Source organism: Lissotriton vulgaris, chromosome 4_1 (assembly GCF_964263255.1).
Source record: "Lissotriton vulgaris chromosome 4_1, aLisVul1.2, whole genome shotgun sequence".
Classification (NCBI taxonomy): Eukaryota; Metazoa; Chordata; class Amphibia; order Caudata; family Salamandridae; genus Lissotriton; species Lissotriton vulgaris.
Genome location: NC_141691.1, coordinates 760,888,140 through 760,914,070, shown reverse-complemented (window position 1 = coordinate 760,914,070; position 25,931 = coordinate 760,888,140). Strand labels below are relative to the sequence as shown.

Genomic DNA, 25,931 nt, shown 5'->3' with positions numbered 1-25,931 from the left:
CCAGAGGGATGCCTTCAAGGGGGTGCACTGATAGTTCACCACCTTTTTGTGGTCACTCAGTGTACCTCCTGAGATCCTGTTTGCCACACACCTGTGCAAATGAGGAAAAACCCTCTGAAGATAGTGCAAGATAGTACAAGATAGTACTGGCAATACCAGTGCCATTATGTAACTGAAGGATGCGCACAAGCGTCTGCGGCCCCTTCTGTAATACCACACAGCGTGTGGGCACTGTAATACAGCACCTGGTCTACTTTCAAAGAAGCAGTATCATTAGCATGTGCTCAATGGAGTTCAATATAGTCAATGGAAAATCGGCGTTTAGTCTTTATTTCATATGCTTTTGCCTTATGATTCTACTGCATTAATTGTTGGTTTACACATTTTTTTATGTTGAACCATAATTTGAGTTTAGAACTAAAGTATTTTTTTCTTATTTGCTTCTTTGTGAATAGTTAGCACTTACTGTGTATTCAAAAACATTAATATTAAAAATTCAATATGAACATGATTACTGTTTGTCTTTTTTTGTGACATTGTATAGTTGTTGTTGACAATATTTCTATTTAAGTAGTGTTATCCAGTATACACACAAACCTTTTTGATTTCAACACCTGTTTTATAAACTCATAGAAAAACATGTTTGGTGATAAACTTTATGAAATAAGGAATCCTTGTTTTCGAGTGATGCATAATTCTGATATTGACATAATATAAATTTCAGTACTTCCAGAAGCAAGCACATTAGAGCCATCCTGAGATTTAGAGAAGGGAAACACACGAACTTTCGACAGGAAATCCTGGAATAAATTAGTCTCTTAGAATTAATGACTACCGTGTATCCGATTGTGTGTTACCAATTAAAATCTTACAAGACAACTGTTAACAAGCACAAGTTTCCAAATATCTAGCTATACTTATCTGAAGCTAATATTTTGTGATTTATCTATTTCCCCATATGCCTTTCTCCATTGGAATGCACAGGAACCATACCTAGCTGAAGTATCTAACTGGGCAATGTCAGGAAGGCGGTCAAGCCATATCTTGTAACGCAAACATTTACAAGCTAATCGCTCTTTTATTGTGTCAGCATATTAAAATACAGGTGTGACTATACATCATTGTTATAGACACTTTTTATCTGACTTTTTTCAATTCTCCTGAGCAGCTGCATTTGGAAGCTGTGTTAGAGCTGCCTAGACACTTTACAAATTAAAATACAACATAAAAGGACAGTATTTGTTTTTAAAATGTGAGCTTGATATTGTTGATGTTAAAACTCCCACCAAATAGCTGACTTATGCTACCAAATGACCAAAGTATTCATGGACTACTTTTGTGTCTCATCTGGGTAAGCAGCAGCGGCACCATAACGTCCTCCTTCATTGAAAGTGGGGTGGAGCTTTGTGTTGCAAAAGCTCAGATATCGGGATGATGGCAACAAAGATCACTGTGCCTCTTCCAATTTAGTAACCAAGGTTGCGCTGTTGTACTGCCTGGCGTTGCTGGTGATACTCCATGGCCTCTGTCCAACATAAATCACAGTTCCTGCTGCCTCATGAACAGCACAGCAAGGCAAAGAGTGGCACACCAATTCAGTTTCATAGATTTGTTTGTGCTCAAGAGAACATGTTCAGCTTCACAGAATCTTACCTCAAAGTAATTGAAAAGTGCTCTATTTCCCATTGATATTCTCGTCATGGTTCATTAACAGCAAAGACATTCTAGCAAAACTGTCTTATTGCTGAATGATGTCATTTAAAGAGCAACTTTTTCAGAAAATGTTGTGGCATATCAAAATAATTAGCAACATAATTGCAATGCTATTCAATTAATCTTAAGCCAGCACTAATAACTGGTACTGGCTGCTTCTCAGAAACACTGTCCAGTGCTCAGTCATAAGTAAACCACACAAAGACATTTTAATTTTAGCACAAACCTTTGACTGTGAACACTCATTGGGGTGAATACAAGATCAAAAGTGGGAACTACTAACAGAAACCGTGTAGCCCTGCATATCCAATTGTTCTGTTTGCATTTTCTGGAAGATTTTCTACATTGTTTATTCAGTATTCATAAGCAGAGATTAATATTGAATGGTACTGAACTATCCAATACCTTCATTGGAGTGCTGTTATCACAATGGTATACTGATACGAAGTCTCGTGTATATGTGAGACCCCACAACAGTGCTTATAAACAGCGACAAATGCGGAAAACAAACAAGAATATTACATCAGCGGTGCTGGGCATGGCAATTGTATGCCTACGAGCAGATCCAGACATTAGTAAAGACGTGTATGTGACTTTGATGCACTAGGGTGGCCAGATGTCTCCGATTTAGCAAAGGGTGGCCCAGCACTCAAGTATGTAAATTATGTATGGATGGAGCTTACTTATCGACAATTACAATAAAACAAATAAACAATATGTCAAGATCTTCCCAAAAACACTGATAGATTTTGATTGTAGGTGAGTAAATTCTTTATTCTTTTTTCAAATTCTTAAAATTCAAGATCACCAATGCGTTTCATCCTCATGCGGACTTCTTCAGGGCTAGTACGTAGATACAGGGATGTCTTGAATTTTGTGCATACAGATATTTATATTCAAGTTTGGTGATACGGCAAGACTCATGCCATTCCATTAGTCTAGCATTGATGTTATTCTCAATTATCATAGTAGGGTTGGAGTTCAATTTGGCATAAGTCGGTCTGGGCTAATTGGCAGTCAATTTCTGCTGCATAATCAGAGTAATTCATCAACACAATATTGACGCCTTTATCCGCTTTGCAGATTACCAAACTAGAATCATCTCATATAGATTGGAGAAAATTTCTCTTCTCTCTGCTAATGTTTGGATGGTGTAAACATTTCTTATTGTTGACATGACTGTCTTTCAGACTGTACAAATCCTGAGTAACCCTGGATGCAAACTCATCAATCACAGACTTAGTGTCAGTTGGGGGAATGAATTTGGAGGTGCTCCGCAACCCACTATCAAACCTCGCATCCTGTGCTACCTTTAGATTACGTGCATATTCAACTAAATCTGCCAAAGACTCTTCATCATGCAAGGTAGCAATCAAGTGCAACACATTAATGTAAATTCAGAGTCACCTAGTACAGTAATAGTTGGATGACAGTTGGATGTTCAAAAAATTGTTTATTAATTTTAGCTTGCCTACAAACTTAAATAAGTCCAACTGGTTACTCTATTAGACAAAAATGTAGTCCTTTACAAAGGACCATTGTCTCTTGTATGCTCAAAGTTCTAGAGGACAAATTCACAACATTCACTGTATTAGTCATAGACTCATCACCCATGCTGTCCACATGGTGGTGCATAACCTCATCTACTTCATATCCTGTTTGTTATCCTTTCTTGCTTTTGTGCCTGCCCGCGTGTTTTTTGCCACCCCTCCTTGTTCTTCGCCAAAGGTTTTCTTTTTGTTTACCAAACGGTACCTTTGTACCAAAAATCTGAAGGTGGGTCGGGATTTGTCATGTCTGTACTAGGGCCTTCACCTGGGTCACTTTTGATAGAAGAAATGAAGGTACTGCTAGTAGATTTTCTTGGGGGCCCTTGTCTCACTTGAGGAAACATATGTAGATTTCCCAATATCATCAGCATACCTCCTAGCGATAGTAAAGATGCGTCCCCTTTCATAATCATTCTGATCTCTTTGTATCTTTTGCTGTTTCTTGCCTTTAAAATAGACTTGATAATTGGCTAGCTCTTTCTTAAGAATGACATCTTTTTTTGTGTAGCATCCGACAGATTAGTGTCAATAATTTTGTCATCTCCGATCTTTTTTACTTTACATTCAGAGTTTCGTACCAAAATATCCATCATTCTATATGATGACACATGTAACCCTTCTTCCCTCTGTTCCAGAAGATGTCTCAGATTTGCCTGCATATTCCCGTTTTTTTAATGATTGCCCTGGCGTTTCTACACTTATTAAAAAATAGATAAATGTCCCAGTTTTGAGAGTTGATCGAGTGAGCACGCACATTTGTCACTGTGCTCTGGAGGCTCACGTTCACACCAGCCCTCTCATGACACCAGGGAACAGAGTTTTGTTTAAAAGTGTCTCCTACTGTGCTTCCTGACTTAATTCAGGCAGCACAGTATGATTTAATGAGGGGTGAATCAACCCCTTCAGAGACCATCACCTCAGGCCAGAATCACGAATCACCCCTTGCAACACACCCCAGTTTAGCGGAGGAAGGCTTTAATTTTCATGCTAGAGATGTGTGTTTCTGCAGCATGAACATTAAATACTTCCTTGGCAATATATCTATCGGCATATCCACTTACATAGGAATACATGTTGACACTGCACTGACAAGTACCATTAAGTTCTATTTCTATGTCAATGGCTATCCCGTTCTTTTCCCCTGAAAATGCAGTCACTGTATGCAGCACAGATTGTTGACAATCATTGGCGCAACACGTCAAATTAGCATTACTCAGCAAGTAATTTTATAGCAGCTCTGGGGATTACAATAACATACCAACTAGAGAGATCCAAGGCACTACAAAGCTCTGCACTCGATTTGGCAGTACGCGCTGTCTGCAACGATAGTTGGCATTATTTGGACAGTGTATAAATTATTCTGCTTCTGTACCATGCAGAACGATTATCACATGTTTTTTTTTTATAAACGGCGTGAGTTATGACAGTGAGGGAATTGAATGATACATATTTGCACTACCACTACTAGTGCATGCTGTCTTAAAATATATACAGTACGATCTCCTGTCCATTTGCAAAATGACATCTATCTGGGAAAATACAACATCAATAAGGTCGATAGCTGACATTCATTTATTGGTACTGGTTACTGGAACAACACATGGCCGAGTAATGCCAATAGCTTGCCAGCCATATTCAGTAAACGCAACTTGGAGGTGGGTAAGAGTGATATTTATGCAGCTATGACTTTGGTTGATTAACGCCTCTTTTGTAATTGTTTGAGAGTACCAATTTCTCATTGTGCTACTCAGAATTGTTGTCAGCCAGGCCACCATACTTAGCTCCATCCATAGCAGGGTGAACTGCCAGGCATTTACAGTACCATTCAGGCTATTTTTAAAGGTGAAGATGGTATGCTAATTGCTGATGTGGTAACATTTTTGATAATTGTATACAGTACTATATCACAATTAAATCACAATCATACACCCTTTTATTTAGGTTTATCTTGCACTGTGCTTGTGAAATCTCTTGTATTTAATATATCTTAAAAGGTGCCTCTTATCAGTTCCCATTGCCGAATTTGTGTGTGTGTTCGCTTTTGTCTGAATATTTTTTTTTTTCATTAACTTCCCCTGGATGCATGCATTTACAATGCTTCTACTTAAGTCTCATTCACTTTCAAGTTAAGATCTCTTCTGACCATGCTGAAAATGACAAAGGCGTTCCGCAGGGCTCTATATTGAACCCAACGTTATTCAATATCTACCTATCTCCATTAGCCAAGATAATTAAAGATTATGGGTTCAATACGTTTTCCTATGCCGACGATACCCAAATCCTAATTACTCTCGGCCCTAACATCATAGACACTAAACACAGATTTAAACAGTGCATGGTGTCAATTAAAGAATGGATGACAAATAACTACCTCATGCTGAATGCCGGAAAAAACAAAATTATTTTATTTGGTAGGGCAAACATAAACTGTCAGAAGAATGGGCTTGTGTCCGGCCCAAAAAAACACCATCAGAAACCTTGGTATAACTATTGACCATAAACTGACCATGGCTTGCCATATAAATAAAACCGTGCATACAAGCATTGGACTGATGCACAACCTCAGAAAGGTCTTTAAATGGATACCGCTGGCATCACGCAAACCCCTTGTCCGGGGGCTCATAATCAGTGGTTTAGATTATGGCAACTCATTGCTGGCGGATGTTAATGAAAGCCTCTTAACCAAGCTTCAGACTCTTCAGAATGCGGCGTCCAGGCTGACCATTGATCTTCCACACTGCACCCCTTCAGCCCTATGTTTGAAAAAACTACACTGGCTGACAATCAGAAAACGCATTAAATTCAAAGTTTGCTGCCTGGTCCATAAATCTTTGTATGGACAGGGTCCACAGTACCTGATGCAAAAGCTCTGAGGTTACTGTCCAGGAAGGACTCTTAGATCATCCAATAAACATCTTTTAACAGTCCCTAAAGTCCGAACAGTCCGAAATGGAGACAGATGTTTCTCTAAAATTGGCCCCGCCACTTGGAATGCACTTCCTTCAGATGTGATCCTAATCCTAAATCATTGAGAAAAAACCTGAAAACCTGGCTATTCTGACCAAGATGTTCCATACCTTCCTTCTTCCTCTTTATCTGATTGTTTCTGCAGCGCTATGAGACCTTTGGTCATTTATGCGCTATACAAAACCAATTACATACATACATACATACATTCCCACTTGCTTTTTATCACTTAGGGCCCAATTACGATCTTGCGAGGAAAGCCCTTCGTACGACTCGGATCCGGAGGGCTTTCCGAGTGAAACGTGCTCCGGGAGTCTGAGCGAGTGCCATGCAGCCATATGCTTATGTAATCGGTTCGCTCGGAGCCTGTGTACAGATGCGTACACAAGCTCCCATAGCAGTAAAGGGGTGGGTGGAGAAAAGCGTATATCCTGTGGCGGGGACCCCTTGCTGCCCACCACACACTGCATGCCTAGATGGGGGGGGACCCACGGGCACACCCTCGTGACAGATTCAGAGGGCCCCGGGTCAGGGGGCTTGCTATGATCCCCCCCCAAAGTATGATTGCGACAGCTGTTTCATCTGGCTGAGACCGAGGCAAAGCGGTTGTTCAAATCGTGCATCGTACTCGCTAGGTTGGAATTCCGCTCCAGCTACAAATAAGTCCTATGGACCATTTTGGGTTCCAAAACGATTCGGTCGACGCGTACGCAATCTTCGCATCGTACTTGGTAGTTCGGACCTGTGTACGATTCGGTCAGAAACAAGGGCTACAAATCGGATGCAGGAAAGCAAAATCTGATTTGGAGTCCTTCTAAACGACATCGTAATCAGGCCCTTAGTTCCGTAAAGCAGATGGTTTAGCCTTAGAACATTTGTGGCATTTCCTGATCATGCCTCACTACTTTTCTTTGCACTTTCAATGCATTATCCAAATGTTTTTTTCAACTTTATCCATTTGGTCATTATGATCAAATTCTAAATGTTGTAATAAACATTGCACGTTAAAAATAAAGTTTATATAAGAGCTATGCTATGTTTTACTACTAAACAGGCAGGCACAAGCGCAGCTACCTTGCAGACAACAGGGTCATTTGAATGGTGCAACAGGTGCAGTGGCGCTTGGCCTAAAAGTGGTCAGACCGCCGATAAACACCTAATATTGCTATATTTTACTGCTAAACAGGCAGTCACAATTACAGTCACCTTGTAGTTGAAAGGGGCTTGATTTTAATGGTGCAGCAGGTGCAGTGGCACTGGGACCAAAAGTTGTCATTACTCCACTAAACGCCAAATATTTCTATATTTGACTACTAAACAGGCAGTCCCAATTGCAGTTATCTTGCAGTTAAAAAATGTATTAATCACATGGGCGAAACCTCATGCATTTACCAATGCTTGTTAGATTTCCTTCCAAGCCCCGGGACTAATACATTCCACACTTGCAGTTATCTTGCAGTTAAAAGGGACTGGTGCAGCAGGTGCAGGGGCACGTGAGCAGAAAGCTCTAGGGAACCCATTAAACCCATAATATTGCACAATTTTAGTACTAAACAAGACAGTCACAAGTGCATTTATCTAGCAACCAATAGGGTAATGATTTGAATGGTGTTGCAGGTGGAGTAACACCAGGACCAAAAGCTCTCGGCACCTAATATTGCTATATTTTACTACTAAACAGGTAGTCACAAGTGCAGTTACCTTGCAGATAACAGGGTTTTGATTTGAATGGTGCAGTGGCACTGGGCCCAGAATTTGCCATGACCTCCTCGAAACACCCAATATTGATATAATTTACTACTATAAAGGCAGATACAGTTGCAGTTATCTTGCAGTTAAGAGGTTGGATTTGAATGGTACAGCAGGTGCAGTGGCACCTGGGCCAAAAGCGATAGAAACCCCACTAAACATAGAATATTGCTAACTATTACTACTAAACAGGCAGTCAAAAGTGCAGTATCTAGCATGCATTTAATGGTGCTGTAGGTGCAGTAGCAACGGGCCCAAAAGTTGTCAGAACTCCTCTAAACACCAAATATTGCTATATTCAACTGCTAAATAAGCAGTCACAAGTGTAGTTACCTTGCAGGCACTAGGATCATGATTTCAATGGTGCTGTAGTTGCAGGGACTCCGGCACCCTAAGCTCTAAGAACCCCTCCCAACACAAAATATTGCAATATTTTACTAGTAAACAGGCAGTCACAAGTGCAGTTACCTTACATGTAATAGGAGCATAATTTGAATGGTGCAGCCGGTACAGTGGCACCAGGCCCAACATTTGTCAGAACTACTCTAAACACATAATATTTCTATTATAGCAATTAATTCCATTATATCCCTCTTTCATTTCATTTTTCTAAATTTTGCTATAACTTATCCGCACTATACCACAAGTAACAGCACAATATATTGTCTTTTTGTACATAAACAAGTCATACCACTTTAACAGACTTTCTGTAACTTATATTGTAAAACTAATCAGCAAGCTACAACTTACAACAAAAATCAGCTTATTAATCACATGGGCGAAACCTAATGCATTTACCAATGCTTGTTAGATTTCCTTCCAAGCCCGTGACTAATACATTCCACACTTTTTCATTGAGGTCCAGGGTTAAGAATCGCATACTGGGTTTTAATTCTTTTTTTTTTTTTTTTTGCAATAAGCTCTTTTCCCATGCCCTCCAAATAACATATATTTTACTTTCTTTAATGAGTACAGGCCTAGGTTTCCTGCCTCTTTATTCTTTTTATTTATGAGTATACTTGTTTCTCAATTGTTTCTGTTGGAGGTATCTTATATTTATTCTATTGACATGGTTTTAAATAATCTCAGAAAAATGTATTTAAAAATAATCCACAACTTTTTAAATCATAATGCACTAATTATAACATTCCTTATTCCATAAAGTCGCAATAAGTTAATATATTTATGGCCTACCCAAATCATTTCTATGATCTACAAATCTTCATCCTACTACTAAAACTTACTTTGTTGTCGAAGTTCTTAAAATGGTAGGAAGATTGCACCCGCTGGTGTTTTTAGGTCTAAAAAGGCAATTTAATGCATATCATATCAACGGGTTCCCAGTTTTTTAACAAACAATTTGTCATGGCAAATTGATCAGCGTGTTACATTTTCGTGTCCTTTCCCCACAAGCAGCACATGCTCATTTTTGTGACCTCACAAGGCCTCTTGTACAACAAAGTCGGGAACAGGTATAAACACAATCCCAATCTCATCTCCTTTACAGGAACATTCCACATTTAATAGTATTATAAAAGAATTATAAAGCACATAGTATAATAAATACAAGGTATGTTCTTGGAAAGAACACCCTTTGGCCATTCCAGGCAATGTAGGAATTTTGTATTTAAGTGTTCTTATGGGAATATTTAAAACATTTTTTAGGGTAATGCAAACCTACATTAATCCAGATCTGATGCAACGTAATTGTAGATGTTCTTTTTAGTTAAAAGTACCAAACTGGAACTGTGATAAGTACTAGTTGGAAGCACAAAGGAGCTTTAGCATGCAAACACCTTCTGACATACAACTTTTACATCTTTAAATAAATTCGAAATGTTCAAAGTACATTCTGATGTAGAATACCTTGGAGAACCTGGGATCGAAGATAGGGCACATTCATTTGCTCTATCTGCACTGAAAACGTCCTGTGTTTTTCTTGGCTTGACTACTCCCAATAAAATGTGGCTCATTTCATCCACCTCTTAGCCCAGAACCATCTTCAGAAAATAACTTTCCCAAAAAAAGGATGGTTTTTGCCACTGCCATTTGCTAGTTAAACCCCCCAATTAACATGTTCAGAAAAGGACGCTTCCATCTCTTAAAGGAAAATTCTAATTTATTTCTCGTCTGTCTTGCAGGAGAGCCTAAAAGAGTAAATGTAAATGTAGATTCATTTATATAGCGCTGTATCACCGACCGGTTTCTAAGCGCTTGCTTAGGGAACCCGTCCTGGTATTACCCTGTTAGATAACCCATTACTGGGCAACCAAGGTGAAAGCCAGGCATCCCGCTGTGAGGGGCCGTCGTGGAGAATAAGCAAGCTATTGCCCAGAGTTGCAGAGTGCGACTCCATGATTGGAATAGGCGCCGAGGCGAGAATTGTCAGGTCCGGGGAAATTTGAGCACAAGACCCGCCGAGGCGGGGAATTGAACCCTGGTCCGGGCTAGTCCTCTCCATCAGGGTCTGCAGCTCCAACCACTTGAGCCACACTTCTCCACATAGGGACTTCCAGCAACATCTCCATAGCAAATCACGAAGCCCAGAACCTGGTCATCTGAAATAGTTTACTGCCCAATCCCCTGTTGTCTATTGTTTAATTTATTGAAGGATTAGGACAGGATACTGCTCAATAACATTTTCTTGCAGGATTAGGGCAGGTATACTGCTCAATAAAACATAACTTCTTCAACCTAGAGTTCCTGGCAGGCTCTGAATCGCCAAACCTTTTATGTACCGACCCCGCTCATTTACCTGTATGTGCACTGCGCTGTTCCCAGACCCTTCATTTTATGAGATCCATGCATACGGTTTTACAACAAAAGTATTTTTCTTGCAATTTGCATAAAGACATTTATTTTTGATGTTTTTCTCTGCCATAGTCTAGTAGATACTCCAGGCCGTGGAACCAATGCCATCGCATAGTGCGCGGAGCTTGAAGAGCGCTGTGCTTTGATATCTTTTATGGGTTTAGAGGTACCTGCTGCAGCTTTGTGTCCATCAATTTTCAGGCAACAAAAAGTGTCAAGATAACGGCTGGGGCTACACTTCATCCACAGGCTGCGGGGGGCTAATTGAGCGCACTACATGCCCCAGACACCAGCGGGGCCGAGCGGAGCAAGGCAGCCCCTCCCTGTACCAGCAGGAGCATTTAACAACCAAATTCTCCCGCTCCGCGGGGCGGGCGATGCCGGGCTAAGCTCGGGCAAAGGGTGGGCCGTCTGTGGCCGTTCGGGGCGAGAGGAGGCTGCGCTGGGCCACCCCCCTTGGCAGTAGCGATGGGGAAGCGCAAGCAGGACAACAATGGAGATGGGGAAGGTAAGAAGGCGAAAGTTCCAATAAGTCAGAATCCATAATCTCAAATCTAACCTCAGCAGTAGGGGTTTTAAGCGTCGAAATTGCTAACGCTGAGGAAGAACTTGGCTTGGACAATCCCCTTAATACTAGTGTGGACAAAGTAAATATGCCTGCCTTGGGTTCCACGTCCATTATTCCACTTGAGCCTGCTGTGGTGATCATTAACCCGCCGCAGGGTCACACCATTGAGGCGGTTCTGATTGAAGACACAGCCAGCGATAAAGGGGAGCAGCCGCCGGGTCAAGTCTCAAAGGGCACTGATAGGAAACGTAGGCGCCCGAGAAAGCCCTGCGATAATTCCAAAGTAAGTGCTGCCCCAGCTACCGACCCAAGCCTTCCTGTTCAGTTGTCAGAACTTGTGGAGGGACTGTTTGAATCACGGCTGGAGCCCGCCCTTGCAAGCATTGCCAAAGACATTTTGACCACATTAAACACTTGTGTTGCTAGCCTGCTAAAGAAATGTGATCATATTGATCAGTTTGTAAAGGAATACTGGGAGCGTAACTCCGTGACCACTGAATTAAGGGAGGTACATAACAGAAAGAAGCTCAAGGCTAGGCACCAGGCCCGAATGAAACGATCCTCCCCGATGGGTACCTAGTTAGAGGCAGGGGTCCATGAGTTTGTCAATGGGTAGAGCAGAGTCGTACAGCACAGAAGAGGCTAGACGGAAGGTGGCAAAAGGGTCGAAACATTCCGGTTCAGCCCTTGGTCGCAAAAAGCCTGTTTTTCCCAGTAGATTCACATTAGACCTCCCTCCAGATGCCGCACCCCTGGTCGCAGTACTAACTGGGGTGTTCCCCCTAAACAATGACATGGTTGAGTCGGTGCAAGACCTTATGGGGAAGGCCAAAACCTGGTGTTCCGAGCTTAGCAGTGGGGGCGTAGATATTTTTTCCCATATTAACATGGTAAGACAGGTTGGTTGGGTGGGGAATCGCAATAAGTGTAAAGCTGGGGACTGTGTGCTGGTCAATTTTAACAGGCCAAATGTTGCAGAAACTTTATTTTGGGATTCCTCGGATATTGGGGGCTATGGAATTAGGCCACTTCCCCTGGGCTACTTCTATCCTCCGGTAGCCATTTTACGGAGAGTATCTCATTCACAGGAAACTAAATTAACTGGACAACCCCATTCCGGAGTGGCACCCCATAACAATAATTCAGAACGACAGAAAACCCAGAGAGCCGAGGGTTGTGCTCCATCTTCCTCTAGTCTTTCTGCTGTATGGTCTTCTGATCTTGTGCTGGCAAATATGTTTAGTCCCCTATCCAGCATGGTTGCTAACGATTGACTGTTGCATACAGATGAATACCTAGCTGAACCCACTGTGCTGTTAGGGCAAGCCTCCACCTGTAAAATTCTTAGTTGGAACATGGCGGGTCTCAGACAAAAATACACCAACGATAACTGGATACACTTTGTGAAACAATATGACATTATTGCTTTACAAGAGACCTGGGACACAGTAAATAGCTTCTGCCTGGATGGGTACTCCTACTTCTTTGTGAAGGCAGTTCCGGGGTTAGGGGGTAGACCCAAAGGTGGGTTGCTCCTGCTTATATCACTGGAATTAAGTGGTTCTTTCAAAAAGCTCGAGGTGGCTTCAAATAACATTCTAATTCTTGAGTGGGCTGGTCGAAATTTCCCTACCATTTTATTGATTAATTTTTACAACGCCTATGAGAAGGATCTGCGGAACCAACATTTAAGTTCTCTGGCAGAATTTTTAGATGAATACAAATCAACACTTAACACTTTATTCGAAAACATATTAATGGGAGATTTTAATATCCACCCGTGTAGCTGGGATTGCCTGGCGGACCACCATCTAGGTCCCCCGGGTTCCATTACTACGCACTTTGAACATAGTCCACAGGGCGAGGCATTGGAGGACCTATTAGCTAATATGAACCTCTTTGATGTAGTTGGTCATTGGGGGGAGGAAAGGGCCCCAACATTCAAGGGCAGAGATTCAGATACTGTAATTGATTTTATCTTTGTCTCAGCCTGGGTATTAACGAAGGCTTCCCTCTATGAAGTAGTAGTCTCAGTCCATAGTGATCATAATCCACTAGCTTTGGCCTTGGACCTGGGGGATGTTACTACTAGTAGGGTGGTTAGCTCCACGGATACTAACACCTTAATCCCCAAAGACCAAGGCAGGAGGCTTAAGTGGACTACGGTGGTTCCAGCTACATTTATGAAGGATCTCTTGGCCAAGGCAGATGCGGACCTTGCAGTCTGCCTAGATAGTTCTGCCTCAGGCAGCGAAATTATTGGGGCCTACCTTGCCATTTGTTTTTTGCCTTCAGATCCTGGTTAATTTGGGTACAAACGGAATGTTGTTAATCTACCTAGGTGGTTTGATGGTAATTGCTCGAAGGCCCATGAGGTCCTATTACAAGCCTTAAAACAAAAAAACCTAGAAATCGAGATCTGGTTGTTGGCCTGATGAAGAACTATAAATTAGCTATTGCCAAGCGAAAAAAGGTCATTAAAACCAAGGCCTGGGACAACCTCTTGTCAACCGATGTTTTATGGGATAGCAGCAAATTCTGGGCTACCATCAATCACCCCTTTTTCTCTGGCCAAGATAATTCAGTTTTAGACTGTTATCCCCGATGATAAATGGCTTTCACATTTTAGCAAGATCTATGATAGTGAGGGGGTGCATCCACAGAGCAGGGCGGTGCCTTATTATACTTGGCCCCACCACTACAATTTGTTCTGGATGAGGTACAAAGGGCGATAGAGGAGATGTCCAAAAAAACAAGGCCCCAGGCCCAGATGGTGTCCCCGCGGACCTTTATGGGACCCTACCAAAATTCTGGGCTAAGATCTTAACAAATCTTTTTAGGGAGGAGCTACGCGGGCGTCCAAGATGGTCGCGTAAGCAGAGGGCTCCCGGGACCCGCGCCGCCCTCTCGTGACTATCCTCCAAATATCCTGGTTATTATTATGGGCTTTTGAAGATCTACTCTTGCTGACTCTACTATCCTTTCAAAAATTGAAATTGGACGTCGGGAGCCGACTTTACGTCAACTTCATCTTTCTGGCCCACCCCGATCGAGACCGGGGACTCTGCTGCTTCGGTGGGCCGAGGAGTAAGTCAACAACAACGGCCTGAGGGATATCTCCCCAGTCGGCCTCATTGTCGCTTTCAGTTTTGATTTCTCCTCGGCTCCTTGTGTGACTCTTCTATGAGCGGATCGGCTCCCAAGGCGGTGCAGCTCCGACCCACTGTGTTGTCCTGCCACATCTCTCTACCCTTGACTTATCCTTCGATCTGCATTCTACCGTTTTGGCCCAAAAATTCTGATTTTGTATCCCATCAGCACCGGCCATTTTCACCAGGTCCAGAGGGCCCCTTCGGGGCACAGATTCCAATATGGCTTCAAAACCTGAGTTCGAGAGGCGCAAGACAAAGACGCCGATCCGTGGGGGACCTACTCAGACTAATGTTATGGACCGCTATACGCAACCGAAGGGTTCCCCCGGCGGTGCCGGCCGTACTCAGGCAGACCCCGCGACGGACTCTACTGCGCCATCGGAGGTCTCTCTCCAGGACCTTATGAGCGCCATTACTGGGATGAAAGCTGATATGGGACAACAGTATGAGGCTCTTGCCTCCAAGATCGATACTGTGGCTGTCGACGTTACACTCATCAGGGCTGATCTGGCCAAGACTAATGAGAGGGTCAAGGCCTTGGACCTAAAGACCTCCAGTCTTATCACTGATATGGCGGACGCACAGTCGGAACTCGGCAACCTACGATCGTCGCACGACTTGATGGCCCGACGACTGGATGAACATGAAAATAGGGCCCGGCGAAACAACATACGTTTGGTGGGAGTGCCGGAAAATCCCAAGAGCACCACCGTCGACCTTCTTGTTGAGGATTTGATCCTCAACATCTCGCCCCCGCTGGACTCAGCAAATTCTTCGCTGTTGAACGTGCGTATCGTTTCCCGGGTGGGAAGATTAAACCAGGGGTCCCCCCGAGGCCTATCATTGCAAGGCTTTTCCATTTCCGGGATAGAGATGCTATCCTTCAAGCCTCCCGAGGTCGTGGCCCCTTGAAGATCGACAATAGTACTGTCAACATCTACCCGGATTTTACTCCTCAGGTCCAGCGACAAAGGATGGGGTTCCAGGGAGTGAAGAGGCGAATGCGGGACTTGGGCCTTAAGTATGCGATGTTGTTTCCAGCTCGATTACGTATTGAATATGAGGAACAAACCTTTTTCTTTGATCGACCAGACTGCGCCAGTGACTGGCTTGACTCACTGCCTAAAAGAGACGATCTAAGCGGACGCCCCGGGGGAGCAGAGGGGGGTGCATCGGACCAGGAGTGACATTGTGGTTCTCGACGTCTGGTTTCTTGTTACTACTTATCACCTGAGTTATGCCATTTGTTTAATTATTGTTAGGGTTGAGCCCGAGGGTGGTTCGGGTGTGGGTTGACTCTTTTCCTCCTCATGGGTTCTTTGTGTAGTGTAGTTATGAGTGGGCGACAGGCACACTGCAAGTTGAAGTGGCTATTTAGTCGTATGCAGGGGTGCAGGGTGGGGGGTGTTGTAATGTGGGGTTGGTGGGGGGAGGGATTGTTATTGTTTTTGTATTTGTCTTTTTCACATGGCACTGTATGCTTTACTCTTATCCTTCTGTTGTTGGGTTCCGGGGGGGAGGGCCACGGTCCCTTTCCGGGATGGGGGTGGTGAGTTGAAGTTGCTGTCCTGGAACGTTAATGGGTTGGTGAACAAGATAAAACGTGGAGTTGTGTCTCAGTTCCTTCAACGCCAGTCCCCTGATATTGCTTTGTTGCAGGAGACCCATCTTATAGGGAATGCTTGCCGGGCTCTGGATAGACGTGGGTATAGGCTGATTGCTCATGCTGGATTCACCTGCCGTCGGCCCAATCTTCATCCGTGCGAAAGGTTCGTCACCTCCCTAAGGGCATCTCCGATCATTCTCCCCTGTGGCTAAGGGTTGCAGTGGGGATAGGTAGTGAGGGGAGAGTCGCTCCTATTAACCCCTGGTACTTGCGAAACCCCAAGACGCGCTCCGAGCTGGTCAAGGCCATTGATTGCTACTTTATTGAAAATGTGGGGTCTGTCTCCTCTTCTGTTTCACTTTGGGATGCTTGCAAAACTGTTATTCGGGGTTCTTCACTGTCATTGTTTACTGCCGCTAAGAAGGCCAAACATGAAGAATTAGCGCGTCTCGAAGATGAGATAACTGTACTTGAGATTACCCTGGGTTGGAATGATACCCCTGCAACTTTGCACTCCCTAGCTCTGAAGCAGACCGATTATAGAGCCCTGGTGGCAGACGCTGCTAAAGTCATGAATAGAGAGCGGCAGGGTAGACTCTATGATGTGGGTGATAAGGTGGGTAAGCTCATTGCGTGGCTGGATAAGTCAGAGAGAGCGAATCGAGTTGTGCCGGTGATTGAGAAGTCAAATGGGGATCGTGTGTCTGACCCGATCGGGATTGTTGATTGCTTTGTGGACCATTTCCAGACGGTCTATGCCTCGGTGAGCGATGGAGATGAGTGTGACTCCCATTTACTGTTGCGTGATATTGTGTTATCCTGCCTCTCTGATGAGGATAGGGCCTTGATGGATGCGCCTATAACAGTGGATAAGGTCGCTGGTGCCATTCGCGCCCTTTGATCCGGTAAGGCCATGGGGCCCAATGGCTTGCCTATTGAGCTTTACAAATTACAGCCCGACAAAATGGCGCCCTATCTGAGAAATATGTTTCTCGAGGCTTTCGATACTGGTCTCCTTCCTGTTGATCAGCGCCTGGCTACCATTGTTGTCATTCACAAGGAAGGTAAGCCGCGCAATTGCTGTGCTTAGTACAGGCCTATTTCACTGCTTAATGCTGAGCCCAAGATACTTTAAATTACTGGCTAATCGACTGATTAGGTGGTTGGCGGCTTGATCCATCCGGATCAATCCGGTTTAATCCCGCACCGAAATACCGCCCTTAACCTCAGGAGACTCCACGGAGTTCTCTAGAGAGCTGGAACTCTGACTGAGTCTGCCATTTTGGCTTCCTTCGATGCCACTATGGCTTTTGATACGATAGAATGGCCGTATCTATGGGCAGCTCTCGCTAAGTTTGGTTTCGGCTCGAAATTTATCGCCTGGGTGCAGCTCCTTTATGAACGGCCGCTAGCCCAGGTGGTGGTGAATGGCAGGGTTTCCAGTACTTTTGCACTTGGACGTGGCACCCGTCAGGGTTGTCCGCTGTCTCCGTTGCTTTTTGCCCTCGCCCTGGAACCGTTGGCCGAGTGGCTTCGCTGGGAACCCTCGATCAGGGGTATCCAGTGGACCCCTGACTTTGAAGATCGTGTCTCGCTATATGCAGATGACATTCTTCTTTCTCACCTCCCCCCGGAAGTCTCTTAATGAGCTTTTCGATGTCCTTACCTCTTTCGGGAAGAACTCGGGTCTTGTTATCAACTGGACCAAGTCCTGCGTCTACGTGCTGGCTGGGGATCTACCCCCGTTGCCCCATAGATTTCCGATACAGGTGGCCGAGGCTGGTTTTAGGTACCTGGGGATTCATGTCTCGCTTAACTCCTCCGTCCGTAACGAGCGTAACCTTCATGCCCCTCTCCAGCGGCTTAAACTTGACTTCTCACGGTGGCGGCGACTGCCCCTTTCCCCATTGGGGCGTGCGACTCTCTTTAAGATGATGTTGCTCCCCAGGTTTCTATATGCACTCCAGAACTTCTTCGAACCTATACCTCCGGGGTATTTCCGTGAGGTTGATGGCCTTCAGAGGCAACTGATTTGGGACGGGCGTGCTTGTATCTCCTTACCCAAACTCACTTTGCCGTGGTATGACAGTGGCATCGCCCTCCCTGACATTAGACGCTACTACTGGGCCTCGCAGCTATGTGCAGTTAATCATGTGACTTAGGCCCCTGGTCATACTCCTGCCTTTGCAATGGATAAACATCTTCTGCCAATCGGGAATTTTAACAGGGCATTGTATTCTAAGAAACCATTTGACGCCCTGACTGGCCCCACAAAAAGTGCTGTGCTAGTGTGGCGAGACTCGAATGCTGCTATTGGGTGGAGTGATAGGTTGACCCGAGCGACACCGTTGTATTATTCTGACCGTTTGGGCAGTTTGTGGAGGACGAAAGGCTTCGATAAACGGGACATGATTGGTATAAGCAAGGTGGAGGATCTCTGGTCCAGAAGTAGTATTAAGACTTTTGAGGCGCTCAAAATTGAATATGAGCTTGATGACAAGGAACACTTCAGGTACATTCAGGTGAGACATGCCTTGACCTCCGTTTCCCCCCCGGGGACGGAGACTCCCCAATCCTCGCCGCTGGAGGACCGTATCCTTGACGGCCATGTGCCGGATAGTACCATATCACTGATGTACAAAAAGCTCATTAATAACAGGGCTGATTTGCTTGAGCGCCTCAGGGCTTCATGGATCGCGGATGGCCTTTAAATAGATGACGAGGATTGGCAAATGGCCGTCTCCTCCCCTAAGGAGGTAGCCATACCCGCCCGCCTCCATTTCGTACAGTTGAAGATCCTCCATCGTGTATATGTGACTGGTACGCGTCTGGTGCGAATGGGTTACTCTCTTGATGGGCTATGTAAGCGCGGCTGTGGTATGCGTGGTACCTTCCTGCACATCATTTGGGAGTTTCCTGAGGTGGCTGCCTTCTGGTCTAGAGTGCATGCGATTATGGAAAGAGTCACTGGGGTCTCTTTATTGCCTGAGGCCAGACGATGCCTTCTTAATGTCTGGGAACCTACGGACTACAACACAGCCCAGACTTTTTGGGCGACTCTTGGTAATATGGTGGCCATGAGGGATATTGCGCAACTCTGGGGTTCCCACAGACCACCTATGATAGCGGCTTGGAAGGAGAACATGGACTGGTGTATGTTCAGAGAAAAGACGGTCTATGTGGCCCGGGCCGACGTAAGAAATGGGGTAGAATTTGGTCCCAATGGAACACTTACCATAGGAATGTATGCACTCCCCCACAAGACTACACCATTGATATCTCGCTGTCCCCTTAGTTAACGTTCCAGACTTAAGTTTGTAATAGTATGTACTGACTGATTTCCTCGCCGCCCTTCATCTCGAGACATGTGTTCTATCATAGTGTGCTAGTCGGATTCTATTGCCCTCTCCCTTGGATCCCCTGTAACTAATTATTGCCATGTGTCTGTGTTTTATGTTAGTTCAGTTCAACAAAATTCCAAAATTAAACCTACAAGATTTGTCTTTTGATTTTACGTCATGTACAGGATTATACGGCGGGTCGTTTAACCCCCAAACAAGGTACCGGGGGGCCTGATTGTGAGCCGTCATAATGTTTTAATGTCATAGCGGCCGGCCCGCTGGGCTGTAGGTTGACAGCTGTGTACTGTGCATAAATATAATAAAGGTTTAAAAAAAAAATGTTTTTAATGCCTCAAGCATCAGTGGGTTCCCGTTATCCTGGGCGACCTCTATTATAAACCACATCTTGAAAAAGGGCCTGAGGAGTGACCCCTCCTGCTACAGACCTATTTCCCTGATTGACTCTGCCATTAAAATCTTGGGCAGAGTCATCCTGCACAAACTCAGAGACTGTCTGGAGAAGAGAGGGGTCCTCTCTAATCTTCAATACGGGTTCCGGGCAAAAAGAGACACCATAGACCAATGTTTAAACCTGCACTTGCTAATAAGTAAATATACCCAGGCAAAGGATGGAATGCTCTATATGGGCTTTATGGACCTATCATCGGCCTTTGACCTGGTTAATCGGGTAAAACTATGGACTATTTATTGAATTTAGGAGTAGACCCATCCTTAGTTAATTTCTTAGCGGCCCTTCACCAAGGTCTTTTAGCTTCGATTAGGGTTAATAAGGAGGGGGGCTGTACCTGTCATTTTAATTCCAAGCGGGGTTTCAGGCAGGGTTGTATCCTGGCGCCCCTCTTGTTCACGTTATATATAAATGCACTGGATAAATCCTTAGAGGGAGCTTCATTAGATGTCCCGCGAGTAGGAGACTCTTTAGTCCCAGTCCTCCTTTACGCGGACGACGCTGTGTTGTTGGCCCGTACTGGTCGGGGGCTGCAGAGTCTGCTGGACGCCTTTTGGGGACTTTATGGACTTTATGGGATCGCTAGACCTAAAGGTTAACAATAAAAAGTCGCACGTTATGGTTGTGGGCAAACGTCCTAGGGCCTAAAGAATAAAACGTTTTACTTGTAATTGGGCGAAGGTATCTAGGGTACCGGTTTTTACATACCTAGGCGTCATTTTTTACGAGAAGGGCACCTGGGGTCCCCAACAGAAAGCTAAACGTATCTCTGTAGCTAGATCAACTTCTGCATTATTGGGCTTAGCGATGGGGCTGGGATCGCGACCTATTGAAGCCCTCTTAACAGTATATAAGTCAAAATGTCTGACCATAGCCTCTTATAGTGCTTCTCTGTGGGGCTTCTTACCCCAAGAAAAACTACTGATTGTTGAAAACAAATTTTTAAGATCTTTATTAGTGGTCCCTCAATCTACCCCCACATTTTCATTGCATTCTGAGTTAGGCTTGGGGTATATTACTGACCAACTGCGTTTGGCCCCTTTAACCTGCTGGGCAAAAACCTGGTTGAACATTGAGATTACATTGAACCACACTATTTTAAGAGATTGTATGGCACTAGAGAAGGTTAAGAAGATCCCTTGGTTAGTCTATATTAAAGAGATGTTTTTAAGACTTGGGCGCCCAGAATTGTACACGTCGCCAGAGTTGCTAAGAAAGGACGATATGAGTTGGATTAAGAATAACTTTTTGGGTTTATTAGCACTGGAACGGGAGGAAGTGGAGCTGAGGAAACCCTGTGTTAGAGCCAACTATGTTCTTGCCACTTCACTACTCGTCGAGCCCTACTTAGAGATTGTCACAATTCCTTTTCATCGTCACCTTTCAATTAGATTCAGGTTTAACATAATTTATCTCACTCTGGGTCATTTCCCAGTATGGGGCAAACCTGAATCCTCTACTTCCTGTAGTTGTGACAACTTTTCTAATCAGGATACAATGCACCTTATGTTCTGTAAACATTATGCTGACATCAGGAAACCGTTCTTAGTACTGTTAGAAACTGGGTTTGTTCAAGTTAGGCCTGCCCTCACTTATTTACAACTGTTAAGTAGTACCCGGGTAATTATTGGGGTGGCTAGCTTTCTGGTGGCCACTGTTCGTAACAAAGCATAAAGAATAGCGGCTAGTGATCCCCCTATGTAATTCTTTTTTTTCTACTGAAGATCGTATTTAACCCTTATTATGGTATTCTTATTACTTTTATGTATTTTTATGATGAATTTGCAACTATATTTGTTTTTAACTGAAGGGATGAAATATTGTAATTTTCATTGCTTTTATGATTTTAATTAATCGAATAAAGTGTTTCTTTACTGACTGACTGAACTGCTGGGGATATATCCGTGTTTTTTTTTCTAGTGGGAGTTTTGATTTATAAACAAAGCTGCACAAGAGTATGCCTGCTACAAATAACGTGTACTATGCACATCACAGAACTGTATGTTTACTGCCTTTGTCACAAGGACCCTTTTGTTACTTGTAGTTCATAAATCATAATCCTAATATAGCACAGTGAGCTATGAACTATCTTCAAACAGCTGCATGCAAATGGCAAAGTATAGGTTAAACATTATGTTTTTTCTTTGGGTAGAAATAAACTCTTATTATTGAAGCCAACCTGTGCTAAGTTTTAAATCCTGAATTTGTGCTTCTCCAGACCAAGCTCTCTTAAAATATACTGCCTTCTAGTATGAATGATGTGTGATTCCCACACCTTCTTTTCCCCATTGTCCTAAGTAACATTTCCTATACACTGATTACCACACATATGATTCATTGTCTCTGTATAATGTGTGTGTGTGTGTGTGTGTGATGTAAAGAGCTCTCACACCATACACTGGTGTGAGTAGTGCTATAGAAACAAATTATATACATATAGGAGAGGGGCTATGGAGAGAAGACTGGCACTGCTGGAGGGCGGTAGCGAGGGGATCAGTGGAGAAGGAGGTCATTGGGAGGAGTCACCAAAGATTAGCGCACCGCATGCCACCATCGCTAGAGCCGGACCTGTAGAACCTAGTTGTGTGGAACCCATCCCACACCATTCATAAAGAAAGCCTTAAACTAGCTACCCTGATTAACTAGTCCTTGTTAAGGGCATATTTTTATATTATTAAAGTATATGTTCACTCCTGGTTTCTTGTTGCTGGACATGTAAGAGCAGGCAGTGCTAGCAGTATCGGAGATGATAGACAAGCTTGCAAAAAAAAAAAAAACAGCCAGTTTTTTACATAACATTTAAATTAAAGGATGGTATATTCATGTTGGAATGCTGCTGGAAGAGACGGCCATAGCTTGGCCGAGTATACTGCGAAGCTGTGGCCACTAATTCTGTTTTTGATGAATTTTCGTAGCTCTTGGGGTTAGCGGTGGATGAACGAAGAATGTGACAAAGATGGTATCTTCTCACACAGCGTATGATGAAAGTAGAAGCTTAGGCCTCGAGGGCTTAGAAGATAATACACATTTTGATATAAATGTGTTGTCTTGCAATGCTGTTTGCACTGGTTTGATCAAATCTTGGACGCCTCATTTTTTTATCAAGGCAATCCATGTATGTTGTATTTTATGAGGATGAACAACACATATTAGAGTATTTGTTTCAAGTAAATACAGGCTGCTACCTATGTGACATATTTAAATAAATCTGGCTTTTAATCTGCTTTTGTAATGTAGGTAGTTCTGATTTAAATATTCTCATCCTATGTCATACTACTTTTTGTCATTTTTTGGGATGTTTTATGCTAATACAGCTATTTTACAACGTAAGAGCTTTTGCATTTCTGCGTCTACATGTTATTGAAAACGTTGGTATGTAGAACAAAATATAAAGTTGTTAAATCAGTAGAATGGTTTGACTAAGCAATTTATGCTCTCTTTTGAAATCAGTTCTCGTCTTTTTTTCAGCTTGAACAGCAACTTACCTATGAGAAATTTGCAGATTGGACAAACCCAGAAAGAATGACCGCTGATGAGGTGGAGCTATATTTACCCCGGTTTAAGCTGGAGGAGAATTATGATCTGAAATCATCCCTTGAAAGTTTGGGAATGAGGAATGCATTTGATGTGGTCAATTCTGATTTCTCTGGAATGTCAGATAACAATGACCTGGTCCTGTCCAAGGTGGTTCACAAGGCATTTGTGGATGTGAACGAGAAAGGCACAGAAGCTGCTGCTGCAACTACAGCTGTCAATCAACTGAGGTGTTGTCGATTAATTGATAAAAGATTCATGGTAGACCATCCTTTCCTGTTTTTTATCAGACACAATAAGACATGCAACCTCCTGTTCTGTGGCCGATTCTGCTCTCCGTGAAAGGAACAATGCCATAAACATGCCTACTTCGATTCCAATAAATATTATCTTTCACTGCTAACTGATGGGTGTGTTTTGTCTTTGACTGCTAAGGCATACCTCCTAGTCTGAAATAAATTTGTGATATAGTCATTGGCATCAAGTAAATCTTTAACAAAGATATTGAGGAACCTTTTGCAATTCAACATTTGGCTGTTAAGATGATATTTTTGGACACACCATCTTGTTATTCATTGTTAAATGCTTTCATGCCAGGGATTTTGTTGGAGCAAGCATGGGTTCTATTGTGTTGATGCATTTCCATGCTATTTAGTGTTGTATGGTTGGCCTTTCTGGAGGAACTGCTACAGAATGTAAACTAATAATAATATTATTATTATTTGAAGCTTGTAAAGCGCACAGCTACCCCCGTCGGGGGTGTCCCGGCGCTGTAGACGAGTGGCAACCTGAGGGATTTACTGAGGGCTAGAGCATGGAGAAGAACCAGGTCTTGAGTTTTCTTCGAAAGAGAGGCTCAGATGTGATGAATCTGAGTTCCTTCGGTAACTGATTCCAGAGTTTGGATGTGATCACAGCAAAGGCCCGGCCCCCGGTGCGTGCAAGACGAAAACGAGGGGAGTATAACAGGCGGAGATGATTTGATCTGAGGTCATGTACGGATTGTGTCATTTTAAGTCTATGCCTCAAGTATACATCTTAAGTCTATGCCTCAAGTATACAGGGCCTCGTCCATTGAGAGTCCTAAAGGCAAGGACCAGGGCCTTGAACTGTATGCGGAGCCTCACTGGTAGCCAGTGTAGTGTAGCCAAATATGGTGTAATGGAGTGGCGATAAGGGATATTGCAAATCAGCCTGGCCGATATATACTATATATATATATATCAGTCTATCAAACAGAAGGGTCCTTCCGGGATCCTGCTCCCATAGTCAGGTGGCGCGTTATTCGGCGAACCCATGTGCCGAAAGATTATTTTTAAATCCACAGTGTGCTTGAAAGCATCACGGGCACTCGGTAGTAAAGATGCTCAGATTTGTTTATTCTCAGAAAACGTAGATTAATTTTAAATCCACAGTGTGCTTGAAAGCATCACGGGCACTCGGTAGTAAAGATGCTCAGATTTGTTTATTCTCAGAAAACGTAGATTATTTTTAAATCCACAGTGTGCTTGAAAGCATCACGGGCACTCGGTAGTAAAGATGCTCAGATTTGTTTATTCTCAGAAAACGTAGATTAATTTTAAATCCACAGTGTGCTTGAAAGCATCACGGGCACTCGGTAGTAAAGATGCTCAGATTTGTTTATTCTCAGAAAACGTAGATTAATTTTAAATCCACAGTGTGCTTGAAAGCATCACGTGCACTCGGTAGTAAAGATGCTCAGATTTGTTTATTCTCAGAAAACGTTTTCTGAGAATAAACAAATATGAGCATCTTTACTACCGAGTGCGCGTGATGCTTTCAAGCACACTGGATTTAAAATATATATATATATTCCACAATAAGATAAAACCCACAGCACTCCTCTTGGCTGATAAGACTGATTTATTCAAGCCGTATCTCTTCTGTTCCTACGCTTTTCAAACTCCTAGTTCCTGGTCAGGGTAGTTAAACAGAGTCTCCCAGGTAAGAGCGTTCTCAGTATTTCTTTGGGGTTAGGATCGCCTGTGCTGTAGCGAGGAAGCCCACATACACAGCCACTTGACTGCAGGTGGTTTTTTTGACGATAATAGTCACATCCTTTCTTGGCAGATTAAAAAGACCAAAATTCGGCTAGTCATTTAGCCCCCATGTGACAGAAACACTCTCCAAGTCCAAAAAAGTACAACGAGTCCTGCAATCCAATAGCAAAACTTTTTTTTTTATTTGAGAAAACATAGTAGTGAATTGAGTCATAATAAGAACTGTGATTAATCTCAAATATGGAGGAGAGAGCTGCTAGATGCGCATTAAAAGCAGAAAGCATGATCCAGAAGGGAGCCTCAACCACCAAGGAAACAACTGATGGAGGAAGAGCAATTAAAACTAATGTCACAATGATCAAACACCTATTTATCCAATTGGAAAGGTTTCGGCGTAAGGATATCTCGAGAAGCTGGGAGATAATTACATTAGAGAAGTATGTAGATTGC

At 43.4% G+C, this 25,931-nt stretch overlaps 1 protein-coding gene across 1 annotated transcript in view; it reads left to right on the top strand.

Annotated features, from left to right (window-relative positions):
* The window catches only part of LOC147722547 (serpin B6-like), a 482,090-nt gene extending 458,227 nt beyond the window's left edge, over window positions 1-23,863 (top strand). The window contains exon 10 of the mRNA XM_086965072.1: window positions 23,395-23,863. Coding sequence (XP_086821198.1) covers window positions 23,395-23,802 — 408 coding nt within the window. The 3' untranslated portion in view covers window positions 23,803-23,863. The remainder of the gene's footprint in view (window positions 1-23,394) is intronic.
* Window positions 23,864-25,931: the final 2,068 nt, after the last annotated feature.